The sequence below is a fragment of the Hemitrygon akajei genome, chromosome 5 (assembly GCF_048418815.1).
Source record: "Hemitrygon akajei chromosome 5, sHemAka1.3, whole genome shotgun sequence".
NCBI lineage: Eukaryota > Metazoa > Chordata > Chondrichthyes > Myliobatiformes > Dasyatidae > Hemitrygon > Hemitrygon akajei.
In genome coordinates this window covers 49,745,023-49,769,090 of record NC_133128.1, presented here as the reverse complement: position 1 = coordinate 49,769,090, position 24,068 = coordinate 49,745,023, and the positions used below count along the sequence as shown (strand labels likewise).

At 39.4% G+C, this 24,068-nt stretch overlaps 1 protein-coding gene across 2 annotated transcripts in view; it reads left to right on the top strand.

The window, feature by feature from the left end:
• The window catches only part of kdm6a (lysine (K)-specific demethylase 6A), a 216,224-nt gene that overhangs the window by 95,259 nt on the left and 96,897 nt on the right, over positions 1-24,068 (top strand). For both annotated transcript variants that reach the window (XM_073045508.1, XM_073045507.1), the window contains exon 7: positions 15,805-15,859. In XM_073045508.1, the coding sequence (XP_072901609.1) occupies positions 15,805-15,859 (55 nt within the window). The remainder of the gene's footprint in view (positions 1-15,804; positions 15,860-24,068) is intronic.

Here is a 24,068-nt window from a genome sequence, read left to right as displayed (position 1 = left end):
ACATTTAAAAAGCATTCTGCTAGTTATGCATAAATGCTGTTCTTTTGTACAGTGAAGAAGTTTTTAAAATGAGATACACAACTTTTTTTTAAACAAAAGTAAGAACCCTGATTTTCATTGTATTTTGAATGATTTGGAAATCAAGTTAAGAACTTTGTTTAATGCTATTATATGCAAAAGCTACATGTAATTGTTTCATTGGGTAATAGTTGTTGCATTGCAGTTGATAATTTCAGGTAAACCATGGGATTATAATGGAATTCTTTGTGTCTATTTTCACTTCTGGGAATGGGGAATTCAAATTAATATAATTTGATTCTTACATATAAAGAAAATAGCATATCACAACTAAAACAGCATTAACTACTTTTGCACTTCCAATGGGATGTGATTTTAGGGGAAAGAGAATTCCTTTTTAAGAGATGAACTGTTGAACAATTAGAAATTAAATTTTAATTGATTAAAAATGTCTGAATCACCCTTTCTCTTGATTTCTTAGGCAATCGGTATTATCAAAAAGAGAATCCAAATGGCTGGGTAATATGATTACGGATGTAACTTGCATAGTGTGATAATTCTTGTTGCTTTGTCACATTAGACCCTGACAACAATAAGTTTAGCATTTAATGAATTGATAATGTGTTGACTGAATAAGTCTTGACACACGGCCACAATTTCTGTTTTAAGTCGACCAGTCATGCACATCTCAGATTTCCAATTAGTTCCAATTTGAAATCTTGTCATTATATATATTTTGGCTGAAAGATGTGAAAGTGCTTTGGTGAACAAAGTCCTTTGCTCTGACATAACACTCTAAAATCTAAACAATTTATCATTTAATTGTTTGGAGATCTAGATGGCTTTGTCCTCTGGTTCCCTGGTTTGTCTGGAATGTGAGCCAGAGCCAGGGTTAGGGTTTCAAACTATGCATTCAGGAAGGGGGCAAGGTTTGCAGTAGAAGGCAAGGTCCAGAGAGCCAGCACTAAAGTCCCAAAAGTGATTGACTATTGGAGTTTCACTCTACTACCGCAAATTTATGACCAGTTAATCCTCATGAAGGGTCTTGGCCTGGAACATTGACTGTTAATTTTCTGTAGATGCTGCCTGACCTGCTGATTTCCTCTACCATTTTGTGTGTTACCCTGGATTTCCAATACTGCATAATGCCTTGTTTCTGATCATTATTTAATCATTTTTTAAATCAAATTCTTTATCAAAATCTAAGTTGAACTGACATTTTAGTTACACATTTCTGGTATTGCCTGCTGTGCAATATGTCACTTTCTGTTAATGGTTTCTTATCCTGTAACGCTACAAGTAGTTATCAACATTAAATGAGCGTTGTAATTATTGTAAAATTTATGGATAAAACAAACAAAATAAGAAGTTATCTAATTATTATGTCTCAGGTATGTCATACAGAATAGAATTGGGCTCTTTGACCCACTACCTAATGATGCTCATCCCATTTTTCAACGCTTGTGAAAGTATCTGTCTCCACCAGCACTTTAGATAGTGGGTTCCAAGTTTCAGCTGCTTTATAGGTAGGAAAATATCCCACCTATAAAATAGAATTTTTAAAAAAAAAATGTGTTCAATGTCCATTTATGAATCATGTATGTGGCAGAGGAAAGAAGTTGTTCCTGACTCAGAGTGTGTACCTCCAGGCTTCTGCATCTCCTTCCTGATGGCATGTCCTGGGTGATGGGGCCCTTAATGATGGACACTGACTTTCTGTGGCACTGCTCCTTGAAGATAGATTGGATACAATCTTCATGTTATGTGTGAATTCACTAATTATTCCTACAGTTACATGTGTTGTTTCATGTACTTAACAGCAGCAGCAATCCTAAAAGTACATGAAATATTTTAGCCCTAATACTTGTCTGAACTATAGTTTATATAGTTACATTACTTCACACAGTTCCAATTCCAGCTGGGAAATACTGGACGGTGAAGTTGGTGCTTGCCAAGGAGAAGAAAATTTGAGCCATATTTGTGCTGATTTGAGGTTAAATTGCTTTTTTCTCCCCACGTGAAATGAAAATTAGTTTTAGGTTTGATTCAATGCCCTACGCAACCCTCTCATTACCACATCTGTCATCCAGCCTTTAATTACATACAGTAGGTTTGCTGATCAGCAGTGTCTAAGCTAATAGAAATAGGAGTGGGCTTTGCAAATCTTTTGAACCTTGAAATCAGTCCTTGTGACTTGGCTCAGTAGGAATTGATAGTATCTTGGTCATGAAACACAGCATGCCCAGGTAGAATGCTAGGGTTCCACTACCAGCGCACAAGTAGCAGCTACTTGAATTATGGAACCATTCTTCAGGTGATGCCAAATAAATCATCATGGTTAGCAAAATACACTAAAAATGGAGGCTTTACAAATTGAATGCTTTCTCTTTTGCTGATTGGAGTCACTTCTTCCAGTGATTTTTCTCTTTGTTCATGTTTGAACAGAGTATGTAATTCTCTGGAGAAGTTTCCATTATGCACCTGTCGCAGAGGCTACCATGGTAATAGACATGTTAATTAGAAAACCCATGGACTGACTTCTTGAAAATTGACACTTGGGCATTAACAATTGCATAGCCTTCTGTAAACAGAATGAAGCAATCAAAGCACAAGGGATGCATTGGTTTAATACAGTCTTCAGGTTGTCTTGTGTCTGGGTGTTTAGCTGATGAAGAAAACAGCTGCTTTGGATTTTATTTTGTGCATTGAGAAAGGTTGATTATTTTATGAAGCAGCCTTTGTGTAAGGGTGACCATTATTTGATAGAATTTTACTTTGAGTTTGAAAGTAAAGTAGTGCAATGTAAAGTTTGTCTCTCAAATTGGAACAATGGAAAAGAGCTGGATCTGATTAAGAGAGCATGATGGTACATCTGAGTTTCATATCCTTCAGTAGTTTGAATTTGAAGAAGTAATACATCATTTGCAAATGAAGTGTTCCTTTTAACATTCAAAAACAAGGAACAGCAATTCATTGGTGACTGATGAGAAAACAGGTAATGTTAAATTTAACACAGTGGCTTATGTTGCTTAAAATAGCGATGGCCCTGAGTAATTTAGAACTCAGAAGATGAGGATCAAAGACATGATAACCAAAGGTAGGATAGAATCTGAGTGGGAAAAATGCATAAATACATTATAAGAGCTCTTACGAGCACATGACAAGATGAGAATTAGCAAATGTGAGCTAACGAAGAAGGATAGGATAACTCAATGGAAAATAAGAAAATGGTAGGAATTAAACAGTTATTTAACATCTTTCTTCACATATATTAGATATATACTCAGTAGCCACTTTTTTGGGTAGAGGAGTGGAACTCGGTGTGGTTTTCTGCTACTGTAGCCTATCCACTTCAAGATTTGACATGTGTATTCAGAGATGCCATTATCTGAGTTGGAGGTGCATGAGTCTGTCAACTTCCTGTCAGCTTGAACCAGTCTGACTCAGTGGGCTAAATGGCCTAATTCTGTTCCTATCTCTTGTGGTCTTGATCGTGATCTTAGTGACTTTGATCGTGAAATGTTTGTTCGTGCCAGATGGGGTGATTTCAGTATCACAGAAACTGCTGATCTCCTGAGATTTTCATACACAACCGTCTCTAGAGTTTATAGCGAAAGGTGTGGAAAAACAAAAAAAAACATTCAGTGCATGGCAGTTCTGTGGGCAAAAAGTCCTTATTAATGAGAGGGGTCAGAGGAGAATGGCCTGACTGATGTATAAATCTACCATTTTCTTATTCTGGTACATCTATAGAAGTTTTCGAGTGTTTGAGGTGTCTTGCTTTCTCTTTAGCTGCATCGATATGTTGGGACCAGGCTAGATCCTCAGATTTTGGCATCTAGGAACTTGGAATTGCTCACTCGCTCTCTTTCTGATCCCTAAGGATTGGTTCGTGTTCCCTCCTCTTACCTTTCCTGAAGTCCACAATCAACTCTTCTATCTGACTGATACTGAGTGCAAGGTTGTTGCTGTGTCACCACTCAACTAGTTAGTATACCTCGCTCCTATTATGCCCTCTCGTCATCTGCGATTCCACGAACTATGGCTGTATCATCAGAAAATCAATAGATAGCATTTGAGCTATGCCTAGCCACACAGTCCTTGGTATAGAGAGAGTAGAGCATCAGTGTTAATTGTCATCAAGAAGGTGATATTAACACCAGTCACCAAATTTTGGAAGGTTTGTCAATACGATTAAAGCAAGTTCAAGTTTATTGTCTTCTGACTATATGTATAGACAACTAAATGAAAGTATTCCTCCAGAAAACAGTGCATTTGCATGGAGCGTGTAGAATTATTGGAGAGAATTGATTATTGAATAACTTTATCAGATCGATTGAGAGAAAGCGCAAGTGTGCCAGTTGACGATGTGGTTAACTGATAAGGCTTCCTATGTGTGTAGGCTTTCTTTTGGCATGAGTTTTCAAATGTGCAAATCTTTTCATCTTGGCAGGATCAGTTTGTGGCTCCCATGCTGCAAGTTGCCCGGCATGTACCATTACTGACACGATTAATTAAACATATTTAATGATACTGTACTGTTCTTGTTCTGCGCATATACAGGTTGTCCCCAAGTTACGATTGTCTGACTTATGGACAACTCGTACTTACGAACCGAGGAAGGAGAACGCTGTCTGCCTTTTTAAGTCAGATCGCGGCGCTGTCCGCCATTTTAAGTCATTGCTGTTGACACTGTATTAAGTGTTTAACTTTGTGTTTGGCTTAAATTTTTCTTAGTAAGATTCACCCTGACCCCGCCCTCCCGTTCCGGCCAGGCTTGAGAACGGAGGTTTCCGAGTTTGATCTAGTGACAGACCATTCCCGTGCTGGGTTGATGTCGATCCAGTGACTCCTGTACCATCCATGCTGGGTTGATGTTGAGCTCGCAACTCGACCTCATTAAAAAAAAAACTACTGCCACCTCCAGTTTAAATTCCCTCACAGAATATTGTGGATGATCAAATACCCAGACCTAGCACAGCCCCCACTTGTCCAATTTAACCTGTCTCAGTGCGGTGGTCCTTAGGACCCAGCGGACCTCGGGAGCTGGCAGAGCTCAGGACCCACTGCCCGCAGTGTTTCTGTTCCATTGACGAGAAGCGATCGCAATTGAAAATAAAGTGGAAATATTAAAGCGTTTGGAAAGAGGTGAAACGTCATCGGTCATTGGAAAAGCGTTAGGCTACAGTCGGTCAATGATCAGAACAATTTTAAAGGACAACGGATAAAGTGAGAATAATGGAGTATGTGAAAGGCCCTGCCCTGATGAAAGCTACAGTTATTACTAAGCAACGCAGTGGTTTAATTATTGGAATACATACATTTCTTAAGTGTTTTATATGCATAGAAAGGTAAAATATATACTATATACTAAGACAAACATTTGACTAACTGATGCTAAATAATACCTGATATACTTGTTCCGACTTACGTACAAATCCGACTTAAAGGCGGACTCAGAAACGGAACTCATACGTAACCCAGGGACTGCCTGTATAACAATTGGATACGTAGTAAAAAAGGAAGGAAATGGACTGGCATGCTTTACTTAGTGGCTGTCATAGTGGTCTTGCTGTTCAGAATATGCACAGTTGGCCCTCCTTATCCGCAAATTCCGCATGCACGAATTCAACCAACCGCGAATCGTGAAAACCCGGAAGTGCTCTTCCAGCACTTGTTGTTTGAGCATCTACAGACTCTTTTTCTTGTCATTATTCCCTAAACAATGTAGTATAACAACTATTTTACATAGCATTTACATTGTATTAGGTATTATAAGTAATCTAGAGATGATTTAAAGTTTACGGAGGATGTGCGTGGGTTATCATGGATCGTGATCGAAAAAAATCGAAAGTTCTCTTACTAAGTAACTCGGAACAGGTACATCTGGTATTATTTAGTGTCAGTCAAATGTTTGTCTTGGTATGTAGATTATATTTTACTTTATGCATATAAAACACTTAAGAACATATGTTTCAGCGCTGGGCTTAGGAACGGAAGTTCGCGAGTTCAGTCCAGTGACAGATCGTTCCCGAGTGCGCTCTCCACCATGCTGGGTTGATGTGGAGGATCAAAAACCCAAAACCCAATAGTTAAACCACTGTGTTGCTTAGTAATAATTGTAGCTTTCATTGTGGCAGAGCCTTTCTCACTTTATCCTTTAAAATTGTTCCAATTGTTGACCCGACGTAGCCTAACGCTTTTCCAATGACCGCTGGCGTTTCATCTCTTTCCGATCTCTTTATTATTTCCACTTTATTTTCAATTGTGATCGTGATTATTTTCGTGAACAGAAACACTGCAGATTCAGATCTCTGCCGCCGGGTCCTAATGTCCACTGCACTGAGACAGGTTAAATAAGGTCTGGGGTTCCGCTGGGTCCTAAGATCCAGCGCATTGAGACTGGTTGAATAAGGGACTTGAGCATCCACAAATTTTGGTATCTGTGAGGTGTCCCAGAACCAATCCCTCGCGGATAAGGTGGGCCGACTGTATCTGCAATTTGGATGAAGGGACTAAATGACGCATTTCCCAGATTTTTTAATATGCAGGAGAATGCAAAGGGGCTTCAATGGGATATGGGTGAGATGTTGTTATACATGAAAACATGACAATGAGGCAAAAATGTAAATCTACTGCCAGGATGAGGCCAAACTCAGGTTGGAGGAGCAACACCTCATATACCATCTGGGTAGTCTCCAGCCCCTTGGTATGAACATTGAATTCTCCAACTTCTGGAAATTCCCTCCTTCTCCCTTCTACCATCCCACTTTCACTCTGCCTCCTCTTCTAGTTGCCTATCACCTCTCTCATGATTCTGCTTTGTTCTACTACCCATAGTGCTTTCCCCTTACATTCCGCCTTCACCTCTCCTGCCTATCCCCTCCCTTCTTCCCCTCCCCCACCCCTTGATCTTTCCTCTGATTGGTTTTTCACCTGGCATCTTCCACCCTCCCCCCACTTTCTTTATAGGGCCCCTGCCCCCTCCTTCTGTCCTGACGAAGGGCCTCGGCCCAAAACGTTGACTGCTCGTTTCAACAGATGCTGCCCGACCTGAGTTCATTCAGTTTTTGTACGTGTTGATGTAAATTTACTTGCTTTGTTGAACAGAAAAGAGCATTTCTCTAATGGTGATTGGTGTTCTGTCTGATGTTTAAAGTGACCTGGGTTGTACACTGAAGGCCAATATGCAAGTGCAGAAAATAATTACAGCAAATGGTGTGTTGTGAGATTTGGATACAGGAATAAGTAAATCCTATTGCATTTGTATAGGGTTTTGATAAGACTAAATTTGAAGTATAGTGTACAGAAAACCTCATAGAGGGATTGCGAGGAAGGCTCACTCATCTTGTTCTAGGGACGAGAGGGATTGCGAGGAAGGTTCACTCATCTTGTTCAAGGGACGATGCATTTGCCCTATAAGGAAATTTGAGTAGAGGAGAGCTATTCGGAGATGTTGTTAATCCAAAAAATCTTAAAAAGCTTGCAAACTAGATGATTGGAGCATCTTTCTTCTGAAAGTAAAGCCCAAGATTCCCCACTGTCTTTATCTTTGATCGGTAGAATTAATGTTATTAAGATGTTTATTTTACCTAAATTTCTGTATCTATTTCAGGTGGTATTCTTATTCCTAAATCTTTTTTTGATACTGTCGATTCTAAGATTTCTTCATATATATGGCAATATAGAAATCCCAGATTAAGTAAGAAATATTTACAGAAATCAAAAAAGGAAGGCGATTTGGCTCTGCCGAATCTTAGATTTTATTACTGGGCAATTAATATTTGATATTTAACGTTTTGGACACAAGAGTTTGATGAAACTCAATCTCCACGATGGATGAATCTCGAGCGGGAGTCTGTACAGAGGTTTTCATTGGCTTCTATTGTAGGAGCTGGGTTTCCCTTTCTATAAACAAATGATAAACTCAATAGTTAAACATACAATACGAATATGGTTTCAATTTCGTAAATTTTTTGGACTGAATGAATTTATCCCGTCAAGCTCTATCTATGGTTTTTTTCCCAACCATCTAGAATTGATCAAGCCTTTTTGTTATGGAAAACAAAAGGAATAACATGTTTTCGTGATTTATTTATGGATGATTGTTGTATGTCTTTTGAACAGTTGTCTAATAAATATAATTTGCCTAGATCACACTTTTTCAGATATCTACAGATTAGAAACTTTCTGAATGCCATTTTACCTACCTTTCTGATATCACATCCAATCGAAGTTACAGAAAATCTTTTGGGTTTAAACCCCTTTCAGAAGAGTTTAATAGCAATTATTTATGATTTGATTATGAAAATATATCTAGGTACTTCTGATAAAATTAAGAATGAGTGGGAAAGAGAACTTCAAATATCTTTCTCTACAGAGGAATGGGAGAAAATTCTTAAACTAGTTAATACTTCATCAATGTGTGCCAGACATGCTTTGATACAATTTAAGGTGGTTCATAGGGCTCATATGTCCAAGGATAAGTTGGCAGGTTTTTATCATCATATAAACCCTGTTTGTGATAGATGTAATTCTGAAGTAGCTTCTTTGACACATATGTTCTGGTCATGCCCTCTGTTAAGAAAATATTGGAAAGATATTTCAGCAGTTCTGTGTGTTGATTTAAAATCTCATCTTATTACTGCATCTTTGGACTACCAGTGATAGACTCCAGTCATTTATCCTCATCGGCTCGTCGTTTAATTGCTTTTGTGACATTAATAGTCAGAAGATCGATTTAATTTAAATGGAAAGATTTTAATCCACCTACCACATTTCAATGGTTTTCCCAAATGATTGCATGTTTAAATTTGGAAAAGATTAGGAGCAGTACTATGGACCCCTCGGTTAAATTTGAAGAAACTTGGAAGCCATTTATTCAATATTTTGATGTAAGTTGACCCTTTCTGAATCCTTTTTTTCAGTAATTTTTTTTATGGATAGAGGAGCGGAGTTAAACGACAAAATATGATTTTAACCGATGAATTATGGCAGCCCAATCTTTGTGTTTTTTTTTAGGTTAGTTTGTTTTAGCTTGGGGTTTTTTTTCTCTTATAATTTTTATCTTTTTCATGGTTAATTACTAGGATATTGGGAGGTTAGACTCCATTTGGTACTTGGAATATGTGTTTCTACATGTTAACCGTTATTAATGTATTCCTGATCTCTATGTATTAGTATTAAAATTGTTTATTGGAAACTTAGTAAAAGATTGAAAAAGAAAGAAGAGCCCAAGACACAAGTTACTGTTTGCAATAAGGATTAGATCTTTCAGAATCAAGATGGGGAATTACTTTACTTGGGCTTGGTGAACCTGTAGAATTCTCTGTCCTGGCAATCTGAGGAGGCTCAATTGTGGTGTTCCTTTAAAAGACAGATGCATTCCTTCATATTCAGGAATATGAAGAATATGATGTCTGTCCTATTTGCAGCTGGTTTTCAATGTTAAGAATAAAATTACTGGTTTGATGTTTTCATACTATCCTGATGGCATTCATTTTAAGTTCACTCTTTGCCATATTCTGCTGTTTGGTAATTGTTTAACAATTTTTATTTTGTGTTTTTATTCTGTTGCTGTCAGAGGAGAAAGTGTTCAATTGTCTTCATCTGTCTTTCCATGAAATAAAACTAATTACTTAAAGAAAAATAATTACTTTCATTTTTCTTTAAAAATTAGATCAGCAGTTGTTCACCATGAATTATAAATTTGTTGAACTTTTGAGCTGTGTATGCTATTGTACTCTTGAATATGGATTTGCTACATTGATTTAAATTTAAGCGTCATACAGACGAATTCTATTTTCTCACTGTCTGACTACACCAAGCTTATAACTTCAGCACATTGAACTCCAAGTAAATGTGTGACTTCGCCAACTCTTAATTGAAATAATGTCCATAGATTGATTATCAAGGAATCTTGTTATTTAAGTGGATCTTGCACATTTTCACTTTGTAAATGTGATGTATAATGTCGAGTTCAGGGTGCACTTCAAGAACCTCCTTCTCGCCTTTCTATTCTGGTATCTTTCCACCTCCTTTCCATAAGAAACAGGTTTAGGTAACAATTGTGATGTTTCAGTTGGAGGATTAAGAAATTGGCCAGATATGATTGCTCTGCTACTGAGTATTTTTTGGTGATCCTTAGTAGAGGCTTTTTTCTTATTAGGAAATGCTTAAAGCTCTGTTTCAATATTGCTGCTGTTCCTATCAGCACTTGTTTTGACAAACAGCTTCTTGCTTGTCTGTTCACTCCAAGTTTATTTATCTATTTTGGAAGGAAATTGCCGGAAAAATAAAACCGCAGAGGTTAAAGAAAGTGCTTAGCCTAAGTGGTCATCAAACCCAAATTAACTAAATCCAAGTCACCTACCAATGAAAGCTGTTCATTGGGTATATTAAAAAAAGTTGCAACAGTAACCTACAATAATGACACATTAAGAATAAAAATACCAAAATTCGCTGGACTGTGGGCAGAATGGGTGGATTGGAAGACAGTGAAAGTTATAACAATGTTTATTAAAAAAAAGAAAGTAGGTAAAAGGTGGGTATCTATAGGCCAGTTAACTTTATCTGTAGATGGTAAAATGCCTGAAGCTATCATTAAGGAAGAAATAGCCAGCATTCTGGCCATCAGGCAGATGTAGCATGGATTCATGAAGGGCAGGTCTTGTCTGACAAATTTACTTGAGTACATAGTGAATGTAGTGGATAGAGGGAAACAAGAGGATTTCCAGAAGTATTGGGTAAGGTGTGGCATAAAAAGACTTGTCAGTAAAATAACTATGCATGGAGTTGGAGGTAATGTATTAACATGGATAGAGAATTGGCTAAGCAATAGAAGGCAGAGAGTTGGGATAAATGGGTGTTTCGCTGGCTGGCATTCAGCATTGTGCAGGGTTCTGCTGGCTTGGCGTCAGGCTGTTCACTTTATATATTAATGACTTGAAAGAAAGGACTGAATGGTAGTGGATCTAAGTTTGCTGTTAATGCGAGTGGAAAAGCAAATTGTGCAGAGGATGTGGATAGTTTGAAGAGAAGTTTAGATAGGTTAAATGAGTGGGCAATTGTCTAGCACATTGAGTGCATCATTTGTAAATCTGAGGTTTTCAACATTGTGAGGAAAAGTAGAAGATCAAGTCATTGTTTAAATGGTTTTAGATTGCAGCATGCTATTGTGCCATGAAACTTCAGTGCTTGTGAATGAATAGCAAGAAGTTGGTTTGCAAGTGGAACATGTTATCACAAATGCAAATAGAATGTTGGCTTTGATGGCTACAGGGTTGAATTTAAGAGCAGGTACATTATGATGCAACCTTACAGGGTATTAATGGGGCTGCACCAGTGCATTTCTGATCTCCTTTCTTGAAGTATGAATTGGCTTTGGAGGTGGTGCACAGGAGCTTCACCAGGTTGATTTCGGAGATGACCTGTTTAGCCCTTGGGAGCGATTGAGTTGCCTGAGACTATACTCACTGCAATTCAGTAGAATGAGAGGGGATTTTATAGAAATGTATACACTTATGAAGGTGTTAAATAAGATGGAGGCAGGAAAGTTGTTTCCACTGGAAAGTGAGACTAGAACTAGGGACATAGCCTCAAGGTTTGGGGGAATAGATTTGGGATGGAGGAGAAATTGAGTTCAAGAGCTGAGAGGCAATTTTGCTGCCCTATAAACCCCCAGTTAGACCACACTTAGAATATTGTCTGTTTCTGGTTGCCTTGTTATAGGAAGGACATAGTATCTTTGGGGTGCAGAGGAGATTTACTAGGATGCTGCCTGGATTAAAGAATATGTCTTTGGAAGATAGGTTAAGTGAGTTGGGGCTTTTCTCTTTGGAGTGAAGGAGGATAGAGGTATATGTGATAAGAGATATAGATAAGTGGATAGCCAGAGACGCTTTTCCAGGGTGGAAATAGCTAATATGGGGGGGAGGGGGGAAGAGAAAGGATTTTTAAAGTAATTGGAGGATAGTAAAGTGGGGGGGGGGGTGTCAGGTTTTTTTTTTACACAGTGGTGGCAGTGTGGAATACCCTGCTGGGGTGGTGACTGAAGCAGATACATTAGGGGCATTTTAGAAACTTTTAGGCACATGGATGATAGAAGGTGAAGGGCTATGTAAGAGGGAAGGTTTATTGATTTTATGGTAGATTAAAAGGTTGGCACAACAATGTGGGCCAATGAGCTGGATTTCATTTTGCTCAAACTATAAAACATTTCATGGAATACTTTTAAATGGTACTGTATTCTGTGTTCCCAGAGAGCAATGAATCTGGAATTCTCTGCTAAGGGAAGTAGAAGAGGCTACCGCAAAATATATTTGCACATAGATTTTTGTATAATGGAAAATTGAGGGTTATGTGGAAAAGGGCTCAGTTGGAAATTGGCAAGTACGATGTTGTGGGAATAACAGAGACATGGCTTCAAGCGGACAGGGCCTGGGAAATGAATATTCAAGGATATACATCTTATCGAAAGGACAGACTGACTGGCAGAGGGGGTGGGGTAGCTCTGTTGGTGAGGAATGATATTCAGTCCCTTGCGAGAGGGGACATAGAAACAGGGAATGTAGAGTCAGTATGGATAGAACTGAGAAATTCTAAGGGTAGAAAGACCCTAATGGGAGTTATCTACAGGCCCCCAAACAGCAGTCTGGATGTAGGGTGTAAGTTGAATGAAGAGTTAAATTGGCATGTTGCAAAGGTAATGATACAGTTGTCATGGGGGATTTCAACATGCAGGTAGACTGGGAGAATCAGAATGGTACTGGACCCCAAGAAAGGGAGTTTGTGGAGTGCCTCCGAGATGGATTCTTAGAACAGCTTGTAGTGGAGCCTACAAGGGAGAAGGCAATTCTAGATTTAGTGTTGTGCAATGAACCGGATTTGATCAGGGACCTCGAGGTAAAGGAGCCATTAGGAGGTAGTGACCATAATATGATATGTTTTAACCTACAATTTGAGAAGGAGAAGGGAAAATCGGATGTGTCAGTATTAAAGTTGAACAAACGGAACTATGGAGCTATGAGGGAGAAGCTGGCCAAAGTTCAATGGAACAATACCCTAGCAGGGAAGACAGTGGAACAACAATGGCAGGTATTTCTGGGAATAATGCAGAAGGTGCAGGATCGGTTCATTCCAAAGAGGAAGAAAGATCCTAAGAGGAGTAAGGGGCGGCTGTGGCTGACGAGGAAAGTAAAGTGCAGTATAAAAATAAAAGAGAAGAAGTGTTAACATAGCAAAGATGAGCGGGAAACCGGAGGACTGGGAAGCTTTTAAAGAGCAACAGAAGATAACAAAAAAGGCAATATGCCAAGAAAAAATGAGGTACGAAGATAAACTAGCCAAGAATATATAGGAGGATAGTAAAAGCTTCTTTAGGTATGTGAATAGCAAAAAAATAGTTAAGACCAAAATTGGGCCATTGAAGACAGAAACGGGTGAATTTATTATGGGGGAAAAAGGAAATGGCAGATGAGTTGAACAGGTACTTTGGATCTGTCTTCACTAGGGAAGACACAAACAATCTCCCAGATGTAATAGTGGCCAAAGGAACTAGGGCAAAGGATGAACTGAAGGAAATTTATATTAGGCAAGAAACGGTGTTGGATAGACTGTTGAGTCTGAAGGCTGATAAGTCCCCGGGACCTGATGGTCTGCATCCCAGGGTACTTAAAGAGGTGGCTGTAGAAATCATGGACGCATTGGTAATCATTTTCCAATGTTCTATAGATTCAGGAACAGTTCCTGCTGATTGGAGGGTGGCTAATGTCCCACTTTTCAAGAAAGGAGGGAGAGAGAAAACAGGGAATTATAGACCAGTTAGCCTGACGTCAGTGGTGGGAAAGATGCTGGAGTCAATTATAAAAGAGGAAATTACGACACATTTGGATAGCAGTAGAAGGATCAGTCCGAGTCAGCATGGATTTATGAAGGGAAAATCATGCTCGACTAATCTTCTGGAGTTTTTGAGGATGTAACTATGAAAATGGACAAAGGAGAGCCAGTGGATGTAGTGTACCTGGACTTCCAGAAAGCTTTTGATAAAGTCCCACATAGGAGATTAGTGGGCAAAATTAGGGCACATGGTATTGGGGACAGAGTACTGACATGGATTGAAAATTGGCTGGCTGACAGGAAACAAAGAGTTGCGATTAACGGGTCCCTTTCGGAATGGCAGGCTGTGACCAGTGGGGTACCACAAGGTTCGGTGCTGGGACCGCAGCTGTTTACAATATACATTAATGATTTAGATGAAGGGATTAAAAGTAACATTAGCAAATTTGCCGATGACACAAAGCTGGGTGGCAGTGTGAAATGTCAGGAGGATGTTATGAGAATGCAGGGTGACTTGGACAGGTTGGGTGAGCGGGCAAATGTATGGCAGATGCAGTTTAATGTGGATAAATGTGAGGTTATCCACTTTGGTGGCAAGAACAGGAAGGCAGATTATTATCTAAATGGAGTCAAGTTAGGAAAAGGGGAAGTCCAACGAGATCTAGGTGTTCTTGTACATCAGTCAATGAAAGCAAGCATGCAGGTACAGCAGGCAGTGAAGAAAGCTAATGGCATGCTGGCCTTTATAACAAGAGGAATTGAGTATAGGAGTAAAGAGTTCCTTCTGCAGCTGTACAGGGCCCTGGTGAGACCCCACCTGGAGTATTGTGTGCAGTTTTGGTCTCCAAATTTGAGGAAGGACATTCTTGCTATTGAGGGAGTGCAGCGTAGGTTCACAAGTTTAATTCCCGGAATGGCGGAATTGTCATATGTTGAAAGATTGGAGTGACTGGGCTTGTATACACTGGAATTTAGAAGGATGAGAGGGGATCTGATTGAAACATATAAGATTATTAAGGGATTGGACACGCTGGAGGCAGGAAGCATGTTCCCGCTGATGGTTGAGTCCAGAACTAGAGGCCACAGTTTAAGAATAAGGGGTAGGCCATTTAGAACAGAGATGCGGGAAAACTTTTTCACCCAGAGAGTGGTGGATATGTGGAATGCTCTGCCTCAGAAGGCAGTGGAGGCCAAGTCTCTGGATGCATTCAAGAGAGAGTTAGATAGAGCTCATAGATAGCGGGGTCAAGGGATATGGGGAGAGGGCAGGAACGGGGTACTGATTGTGTATGATCAGCCATGATCACAGTGAATGGCGGTGCTGGCTAGAAGGGCCGAATGACCTACTCCTGCACCTACTGTCTATTGTCTATAAAGGTAAGTAGGCGGAGCTTAATCCACGGCCAGATCAGCTATGATTGTATTGATGGCAGAGCAGGCTCACCAGGCCAGATGGTCTATTCCTGATCCTATTTCTTTGGTTCTTATGTCAAAGAAGGCTTTTGGGAATCCCAGTTTAAATGAAATGAAAATGCCTGTGTGTATGTATGTTTTTTTTTAAATTCCGGGATTTTAATTGGTGTTTAAAGCATTTTTGCATGCGAATACTTTTTGCTGAGTTTTAAAAATATTTGTAGTGTTTGCATTATTTCATGTAACTTAGTAAAGCAGATTCATTTGGGATGTTACCAGTATACACTCTAGATATTTTACTGGAATTTTTTGCTCAAACAGTTCAAGGAATACTTTCAAATAGTATACCTTGTGAAGCATTTTGAATGTGATTACTAAAAGTTGCACTTATATTTGTAGTGTGCTCAACTTGATTCCTGTCAGTTGTGAAGAAGATAGAGCTTCACTTTTTATCTTGTTTTGAATTTTCTTTGTTTAATTAATGTGTCCAGGTGTTGTGGTAGTATTAATTTAATATCTTTTTCCTTTCTCTGGCAGCATTTTCAGTTGGCCTTGATTGATTCCAACCCATGCACTCTGTCTAAAGCAGAAAGTAAGTAATTTTTTTGGTTCAATTCCTTATAAGTAACACATTGAGTTTGGAATGTGTAATTGTTTAATTATTTTTATATGACAGAGTCAGACTTTTGTGCACATTAATATCTATTTAACTTGCTGGTTTCTTTCTTAACATGTTTAATAGTATTTGTTAGTATAATTATAGAATTGTTATTGCAAAGGAGGCTATTTGGCCCAATGGGTCTTACAGCTCTTTAAGCTATCCCACCATTTTTGCACTTCTTTTACAATTGTTTCCCCTCAACCCCCTATCCAGTTCAGTTTTGAATGGCATGATTGATTCCATCCCCTTGTGACCCATAACCTCTGCACCCCTGGCCCTCGAGCAAACTGGTAATGAAAGTGACAGGCCTCTCTCAGTTCACTCGATTTTAAATTAGTCTGCCCTGTGTTATTAATAAGTACTTTATTGATCCTACGTGGGAAATTATTTTGTTACAGCAGCAACATTTAAAAGCACAACAATAATAATAAATATAATAATAATAAAGTACATTATAATATACACAATTTGCCAATCTGCAATACTGCAGCAGTAATGTACAAAATAATAAAACAAACATTATTGTACTATGATGTGTGTTCTCGTGTCTTACAGAGATGAACTGTTGTATTTGCTTATTGCATTTGGTAGGAAAGATTTTCTGTAATGATCCTTGTGACAGCTCAATTGCTTGTTCAGTAGGTTATAGAGAGGATGTGCCAAATTGTCCATATGGATAACAGATTTTCTTCAGTGACCTCCTCTCCACCACTAACTCAAAATTTTGAGTCTGGGTTGTAGCCTAGGACGGATCCAGCCTTTTTGTTGAGTTTATTTAGTCTTTTTGCATCACCAGCACTGATGCTGCTCCCCTCCTAAAGCTGCAAAGAAGACTCCACTTGCTGCAGCTGACTGGTAAAAGATCCCCAGTATCCTGCTGCACACATTGAAGGATCTCAGCTTCCTTAGAAAATAATCTGCTTATCCCCTTCTTTTAAACAGCCTTGATGTTAGTTTTCCAATAAAGTCTGTTGTTGAGGTGACCACCCAAGTATTTGTACTCCACTACTGCAACTTCTCTCAGAATATATGCAGGACTCGTCACAGTCCTCTTCCTCCTAAAATCAATCACCATCTCCCTGGTTTTGGCTACATTCAGGAGCAGGTGATTCCGCCCGCTCCACTCCACAAACTTGTCCACTAGTCCTGCCCATCTTTGATGTACCCAACCACCACAGAGTTATCAGAGAACTTCTGCAAGTGACAAGACTCAGATTTGTACTGAAACTCTGAGGTGTACAGTGTGAATAGAATTGGAGACGGTCTTTTGTGGCTCTCTGGTGCCACTCACCACCATTTCAGACAGAGTACTGCCCAGCCGTACAAATTGGGGTCTGTCTGTCAGGTCGGTCGTAATTCAGGCGATGGCGGATTTGTCGATATGTCCATCCTTTGCAGCTTCTCACTCAGAGGAAGTGGCCGGATTAAATTACAGATGCTCCTGTATTCCTTCCACTGCTCCCTCCTCTCTGCAACTTAAATGTATGTTTGATTTCTATTATTCCCTAATTCTGCTGAGAGTTCATTAATTGGAGGTGTTTACTCTGTTAATCTCTCAACGGATGTTGCATAATTTATTATTTACAATGTTCTGTTTACCTGATCTAAACCTAATCTTGTACATTTCTGTAGCATTTCTTCTTAACTTGCTGTGTTTGAAGCAAAACAGATCCAGCTACACTAATCTTACCTGGTAGTTGAAATTCCTCATCCTTGGAATCGTTTTGGTAAAGCTTCTTGGCAACCAGTTTGATGACTTCAGAGTTAGATGTAGCAGTCTAGTTTCATTGTTTAAAAAGGTTTAGCAAGACTATTTTTCAGAATAAATAATTGCCAGGTAATGCAAAAGGGTAAAATGTGAACAAGGTGAGGCACTGAACTTCCACAGCTCTGCATTTACCTTGTCAAGGATGATGCCTAACTAAAATTGGAAATTATTACCAGGCCAGAAATGTCGTCCACCCTTCATTTCTATTTTATTAGCTAATGATTGCAATTTTACATTGTTGTTCTCAACAAGAAAAAATGTCATTCCTTGTAGTGTATGCTCAGTTTGATTGTTAGGCTAAAATGTCTCACCAAGGTGGGGTAGATTGTAACAAATAATTCATCCTGTTAATACAGTATAAACCAGGGGTCACCAACCTTTATTGCACCGCGGACCGATTTAATATTGACAATATTCTTGCGGACTGGCGGATGGGGGGTGGGTGTTAATAACAACCGGAATATAGGTGATAAGTCAACTATAAGTCACTTATTTGGCTAATACACTCAATTTCGTTTCTAAAAGGTTTATCTAACAAATTTAATATTAAACACACAGCGCATATTTTCATTGCATGAAAATAATGATGTCAATTATAACTCATAAGTCAATAGCATAAAATAACATTTGGATATTAAACACACAGCACATATTTTCCTCATATGAACATATAAAATTGCAACACACCAGTGAGAGGACAAGGTAAAGACCAGAGGTCCCCATACCGGGGCCGTGGTGGTTGCAGTCCGGAGAAAGCAACTGACCGAGTGAGGCAGGGCGGGTGCCAACCCCTCTTGTAGGTAGGTAGGATCTATCGGCTGGCAAGAGTTTGGCTCGAGGGGTGACTTTCAGTAGATCGTAGCGAGGTAGCTGCTCTGCTACTTATGAAACCCTGAGGCCGAATTAGGTCGTCTGCGAATATTTTAGCACCAGGTTCCCCACGAACATTCGGTGTGCTTAACAGGTTTAGAGGCGGCGCCTATCTGTCCGCACTCCAGGCCAGTATCAACGGCACTTCTCGCTGGCTGGTTACCCGAGACCAACCAGTGATCCCTGGTGAGAGGGTATCACTGTGTTTAGGCGACTGATGACCTCGCGTGCGTTCAAGTTCAGAGGTGGGCGTGGCAGGGAATAAGGAAAGGTGCAGCTGACTCGCATCGTTTCATATCGCCAAATTATATCGTTTTCTCGCTATATTGTTATATCGTTTCCGTGATGGTTGGGAGCTACTGGTATAAACAATGGAAGCACTTGCTGTCTGGGTGAAGTTGCCAGTAGACTGTGATATTTAGTTGCACATGATTGTCTCTCAACATAACCGGGGTCCTTTTGACACTTATGCATTCATATATTTTTTTTTTTTACAGATTTTATACTTCTCTCAAACCAGGACTCCAAATTAAATTGTGGTATTTAATTGTGCAATATTCAGGAGCAGGAATATTTTGAGTTTTGACTGATACTTTAAAGTTACAAATTGCATCCTTACCTCGTATCAGCCTTTGTACAGCCAGCTTGTTGGAGAAGTGCCCTTATAACTTGACTATGCTTATTTTTTTCCAACTTGTTTTCCATTGCCAGCTTGAATGTATTTGGCAAAGCCCCATAGCTAATTTTTCCATGATACTTTAGTGTGAGCTGTCTAATTGAGCTGCTGCATTTAGTCTAGTGAAGAGAGTTCAATAGTGATATTGAATAGGGAAATTAAAAGCTGGGATCCGCAGAGGTGAAGGAATGACAGTGTGTTACCAACTAGTGTGACCTGAGCTGCTGCAGTAAGTCTTGTGAGAACAGTCGAATGATGTTGTTGGATAAGGTGTACAAAGCTGGAATCCATCAGTGGTGAAGGAATGGCAATTGGAGGATAGTGTGTAAACTGTGGGTATTGTTGGTCATGTGCATATGTGCTGTCTTTCTTCCTTGTCCTTGCAGGTCTGAGTGCTGTCCAAGAACCTTTGACAAGTTACTACAATGCATTTTGTATTTGGTGAATACTACAGCCAACATGCACTGTACGGGTAACTCCCTTGTTATGGGGAGCACATGTGACTGTGTTCCTAGAAAAGATAATACCATGGTTTTCCATGCATGGCTTTAAAGTCAATTTGTCCTGATGATAGAAGGAATGAAAGCTTATAGGATGGCAGTCAAATGGACAGTTTTGTCTTGGATGTTGGGTAATTTGGTCATTGCTTTTGGGACTGCACTCATCCAGGTGTGTGGAGTATATTCTATAGTTCTCCTGACCATTTAGATATTCAGGAGACTTGAGATTGGCAGAAGGTGAGCCAGTTCTCAGTATGCAGCTTCTGGTCTGCTGTTACTGTCACTGCATATTTATGTTAGTTTTTGAACACTGGTGATTCCTCAACGCATTGAAGGCAAGGGTCTTGGTATTTGTTATTCTGTTTTATATTATTCTGTCAATGGTTCGACTTTCTCAGCGGTTATCAATGATATAATATGAATGTTTATTGCAATTTGCATGCCTAAGTATTGTCTAGTAATGTTCCAAGTGCACTAACACATCTCACTAGTCATAATTTGACTGCTGTATGCCCCAAAACTTGAAATAGAGTTACAGGTCCTTTACTAGTTCTGATATGGTGCCATCGGCCGCTCAGTGTGTGAAAGAGTTGCACTGTGTTCTATTTAAGTGGTTAAATACCACAGCTTTCCTTTGGAGGCAAGAGCCACAACCAACAAAATTTATCCTTCTCTCTTGAGACATGCAAATTGAATGGAACATCAGTGTAATCATTAACAAACGTCCCTACTTAAGACCTTTTGGTGAATTGAAGAAAAGTCACTGATGATCAGCTGAAGATGGTTGGTCGAAGACTTTCCTTAAGGAGTTTGTCTGCTTGTGGGACTAATGAATGACCTCCAAAAATCTCAAACTTTGTGTTGTAAATAATATTCAAGCCAGTGGACAAGTTTCCCCTTAATTAACCAATTTTACCAGGATTGCTTGATTCCTAATTAGTTAGTATTTGTTGTATCTTGTAAAATCTTGGATTTAAGTGACTTCATGTACAATAAATTAACTTCAAATTTAATGTCTAGCCTAATGTTGGTGCAAACAGCAGCTAGAGTAGAATTCTAATAACCCTGTACCCAATTTATTAGAAATCCCAAAGGTTCAGTGACTGGCTTTCCTGATTGGGGGTTTCCCATACTTCCTAATAACATCAGTAGGGCCCTGTTCCCATGCTTCCTTTAAAATCATTGGCATTAAGTTCAATAAAGGAAATCTGCTGAAACCTATAACAAGTAGATGATTATGGGTTTTGGCCCGAAACGTTGACTGTACTTTTTTCTACAGATGCTGCCTGGCCTGCTGAGGTCCTCCAGCATTTTGTGTGTATTGCTTGGATTTCCAGCATCCACAGATTTTCTGTTGTTTAGATGATTACATTTATTTCTTTACTGCTCCAGAAAATCAGAAGTTGTTTTTGTATGCAGTATTCTACTGGTGTTTCAACTATAGCAGTTGTAATTGCCACATTTAGGTTAATTTCTGGAGATCCTATATGCACTTGGAAATCAGCTGGCAATGCTAGAGATGAAGAGCTAATTGGATAGGAAGCAATATTTTTCAGAAAAATGCAGATCAAAATCCGATTGTAAAATTCCACTGCAATATTTAATGTGGGTATTTTTATTCACATTCTTAAACTATTGGTTATCAAAATGATCTTACTGGAATTCAGAGTTGTGCCACTTCTAGCGTTGATGACACTTGGTTCATGTATATTTTTAAAAAAAAATTATAGAATCTACATTATTTGCATTTGTTCTATGACATTTATTCGTCATAGAATAAGCGCCTTTTGTCTAGTACAGATTTCCCCCACTATCCGAAGGTAGAGCGTTCCTATGAAACTGTTTGTAAGCTGAAATGTCGTAAAGCGAAGAAGCAATTACCATTAATTAATATGGGAAAAAATTTTGTGTGTTCCCAGACCCAAAAAATAACCTACCAAATCATATCAAATAACACATAAAACCTAATATAACACATATAGTAAAAGCAGGAATGATATGATAAATACACAGCCTATGTAAAGTAGAAATATTGTAGGTACTGTGTAGTTTCACTTATCAAAATCGGGAGGACAGCGAGCCAAAATTGATTTGGAGGAAAATAAAATTGGCATGTAAACGCCTACGCATACGCACGTACACGCGTGCGCACACAACTGCCCGCACAAGACTTCACGATCATGGTAGTCTTTCTCAGGGTAAACACATGTATAAAGTGGGCATCTTTTTTTGTAAAAGCGAAAATCCTCTTTGGTTAACGAAAACAGGTACTAATGTAGGTCTTTCGTAACAGCAAGCTGTTGTAAAGCGAACGTTTGAAAAACGGGGGCCACCTGTATAAAGATGGAAATTTTTCTTGCTTTATGACTCAAAAGTATTGTTTATTTAGCATGAATGAGACTAAGTGTGCTGAATTAGTTTTTGGTGACGTTGGCATTGAAGGGGTTCACATTTCCATTGCTAAATACTGTTAAGATGGTGTAAATTTATAAAACAGATCTAATGACATTTGGCTACTACTTTGGTAAATAGTAAATTTTCAATAATGGGTGTCAGATATATTCACAATTATTAGATATCTTTCTGACTTTGTTCCAAAATGGATACAATCTTAAACTTATCGCCACACCTTTTGTCCACTTAAATTCATGCAGAGGTTCAAGAAAGCCGCATGCATTTTTTTTAAGAGAAGTTGGTGGCAGGTAGTGAGTGCTGACAGCAGGGGTGGTATTAACAAGATTGCTCCACTAAGGAGCTGGTTAAATGGCTTCCTAGACTGCAGGGGTTACCAACCTTTTTTGCACCACGGACTTGTTTAATATTGACAATATTCTTGTGGACTGGCCGAGGGGAGGGGGCGGTATGGGTGTTAATATTGACCGGAATATAGGTGATAAGTCAACTATAAGTCACTTATAAATGGCTAATACACTCAATTTCATTTCTGAAAGGATTTATCTAATGAATTTAATAATAAACACAGCGCATATTTTCCTCGTCTGAACATATAAAATCATTACAACACACCAGTGAGAGGACAAGGTAAGGGCTGGAGGTCCCCGTACCGGGGCCATGGTGGTCGCAACCCAGAGAAAGCGACTGACCGAGCAAGGAGTGCAACAGGACGTGTGCCCGCCCCCCTTGTAGGTAGGTAAGATCTATCAGCCGGCAAAAGCTTGGCTCGAGAGATGACTTTCAATTGATCACAGCGAGGTAATTGCTCTGCTACTTACGAAACCCTGAGCCCAAATTAGGTCGGCTGCGAATATTTTAGCACCGGGTTTCCCACGAACACTCGGTGTGCTTAATAGGTTTAGAGGCAGTGCCCATCTGTCCGCGCTCCAGTTCAGAAACATTGGCACTTCTCACCAGCTGCATGAGGTGGCTGGTTACCTGACGCCAGCCAGTGATCCCTGGCGCTAGGGTATCACTGCGTTTAGGCGACTGATGACTTCGTGTGGGTAATGACTTCACATGCGTAATGACCTCGTGTGTGTTCAAGTTCAACAGTGGGCGTGACAGAATGAGGAAAGGTGCAGCTGACTCATATCGTTTCATATCGACAAATCATATCGTTTCCTTGCGACCCGGTAGTACATGCTTTGCGGCCCGGTTTTTTGGGGAACACTGCTAAACTGTATCAATCTATGATTGATACAATTCAGTTGGTTACCTGAATAGCATCTCAGGATAGCTTGTCCCATATAGATACTTCATAGGTACGTGGAGTTGCAATTGCGAAGGTACAAATTAGTCCAAAAGCATCTAAAATAGATCTATCATCCAGTCATTGGAGCAGGACTATTTGACTCGATGGTTGTAGTTAATGCAGTTAAAATATTTCTGTTGCCTTTCATTTTTGTAGCACAAGGAAAAAGAGCTTAATTTTTTGGTAGAAATCGCACTCTATGTTATGACCTGACTTCAAGATTTGCTGTTGCTTCATATGCAAACTAACACAGATGCTAGAAATTTGCAACAGAAACTGGGTGGAATGCTCAGATACTCAACTCTAGTTTCAGTGTCTCAAGGTCACAAGAGCCTTCCATATTATAGGCTAAGTTTTTTTTCTGCCATGCAGAGTGAAAATGTAATCTCTCAGATAAGTTGAACTGAGGCTCTGTCTGTGTGCTTGGGAAACATTCTCTGACTCTGAAGATGAGCAGGTGATTTGCTTTGGACTTCTTAGGCCATGTCTTAACCACAGCCAGCATTATTAAGCTGAATGCTTCGTTGATTTCACTTATTCTTTGTGGGAGCTTCCATGTAAGCTGTTGTAGTTGCTATGGTGCAGCAACAACTTCAGGCGTATGCCATTGATGAGTA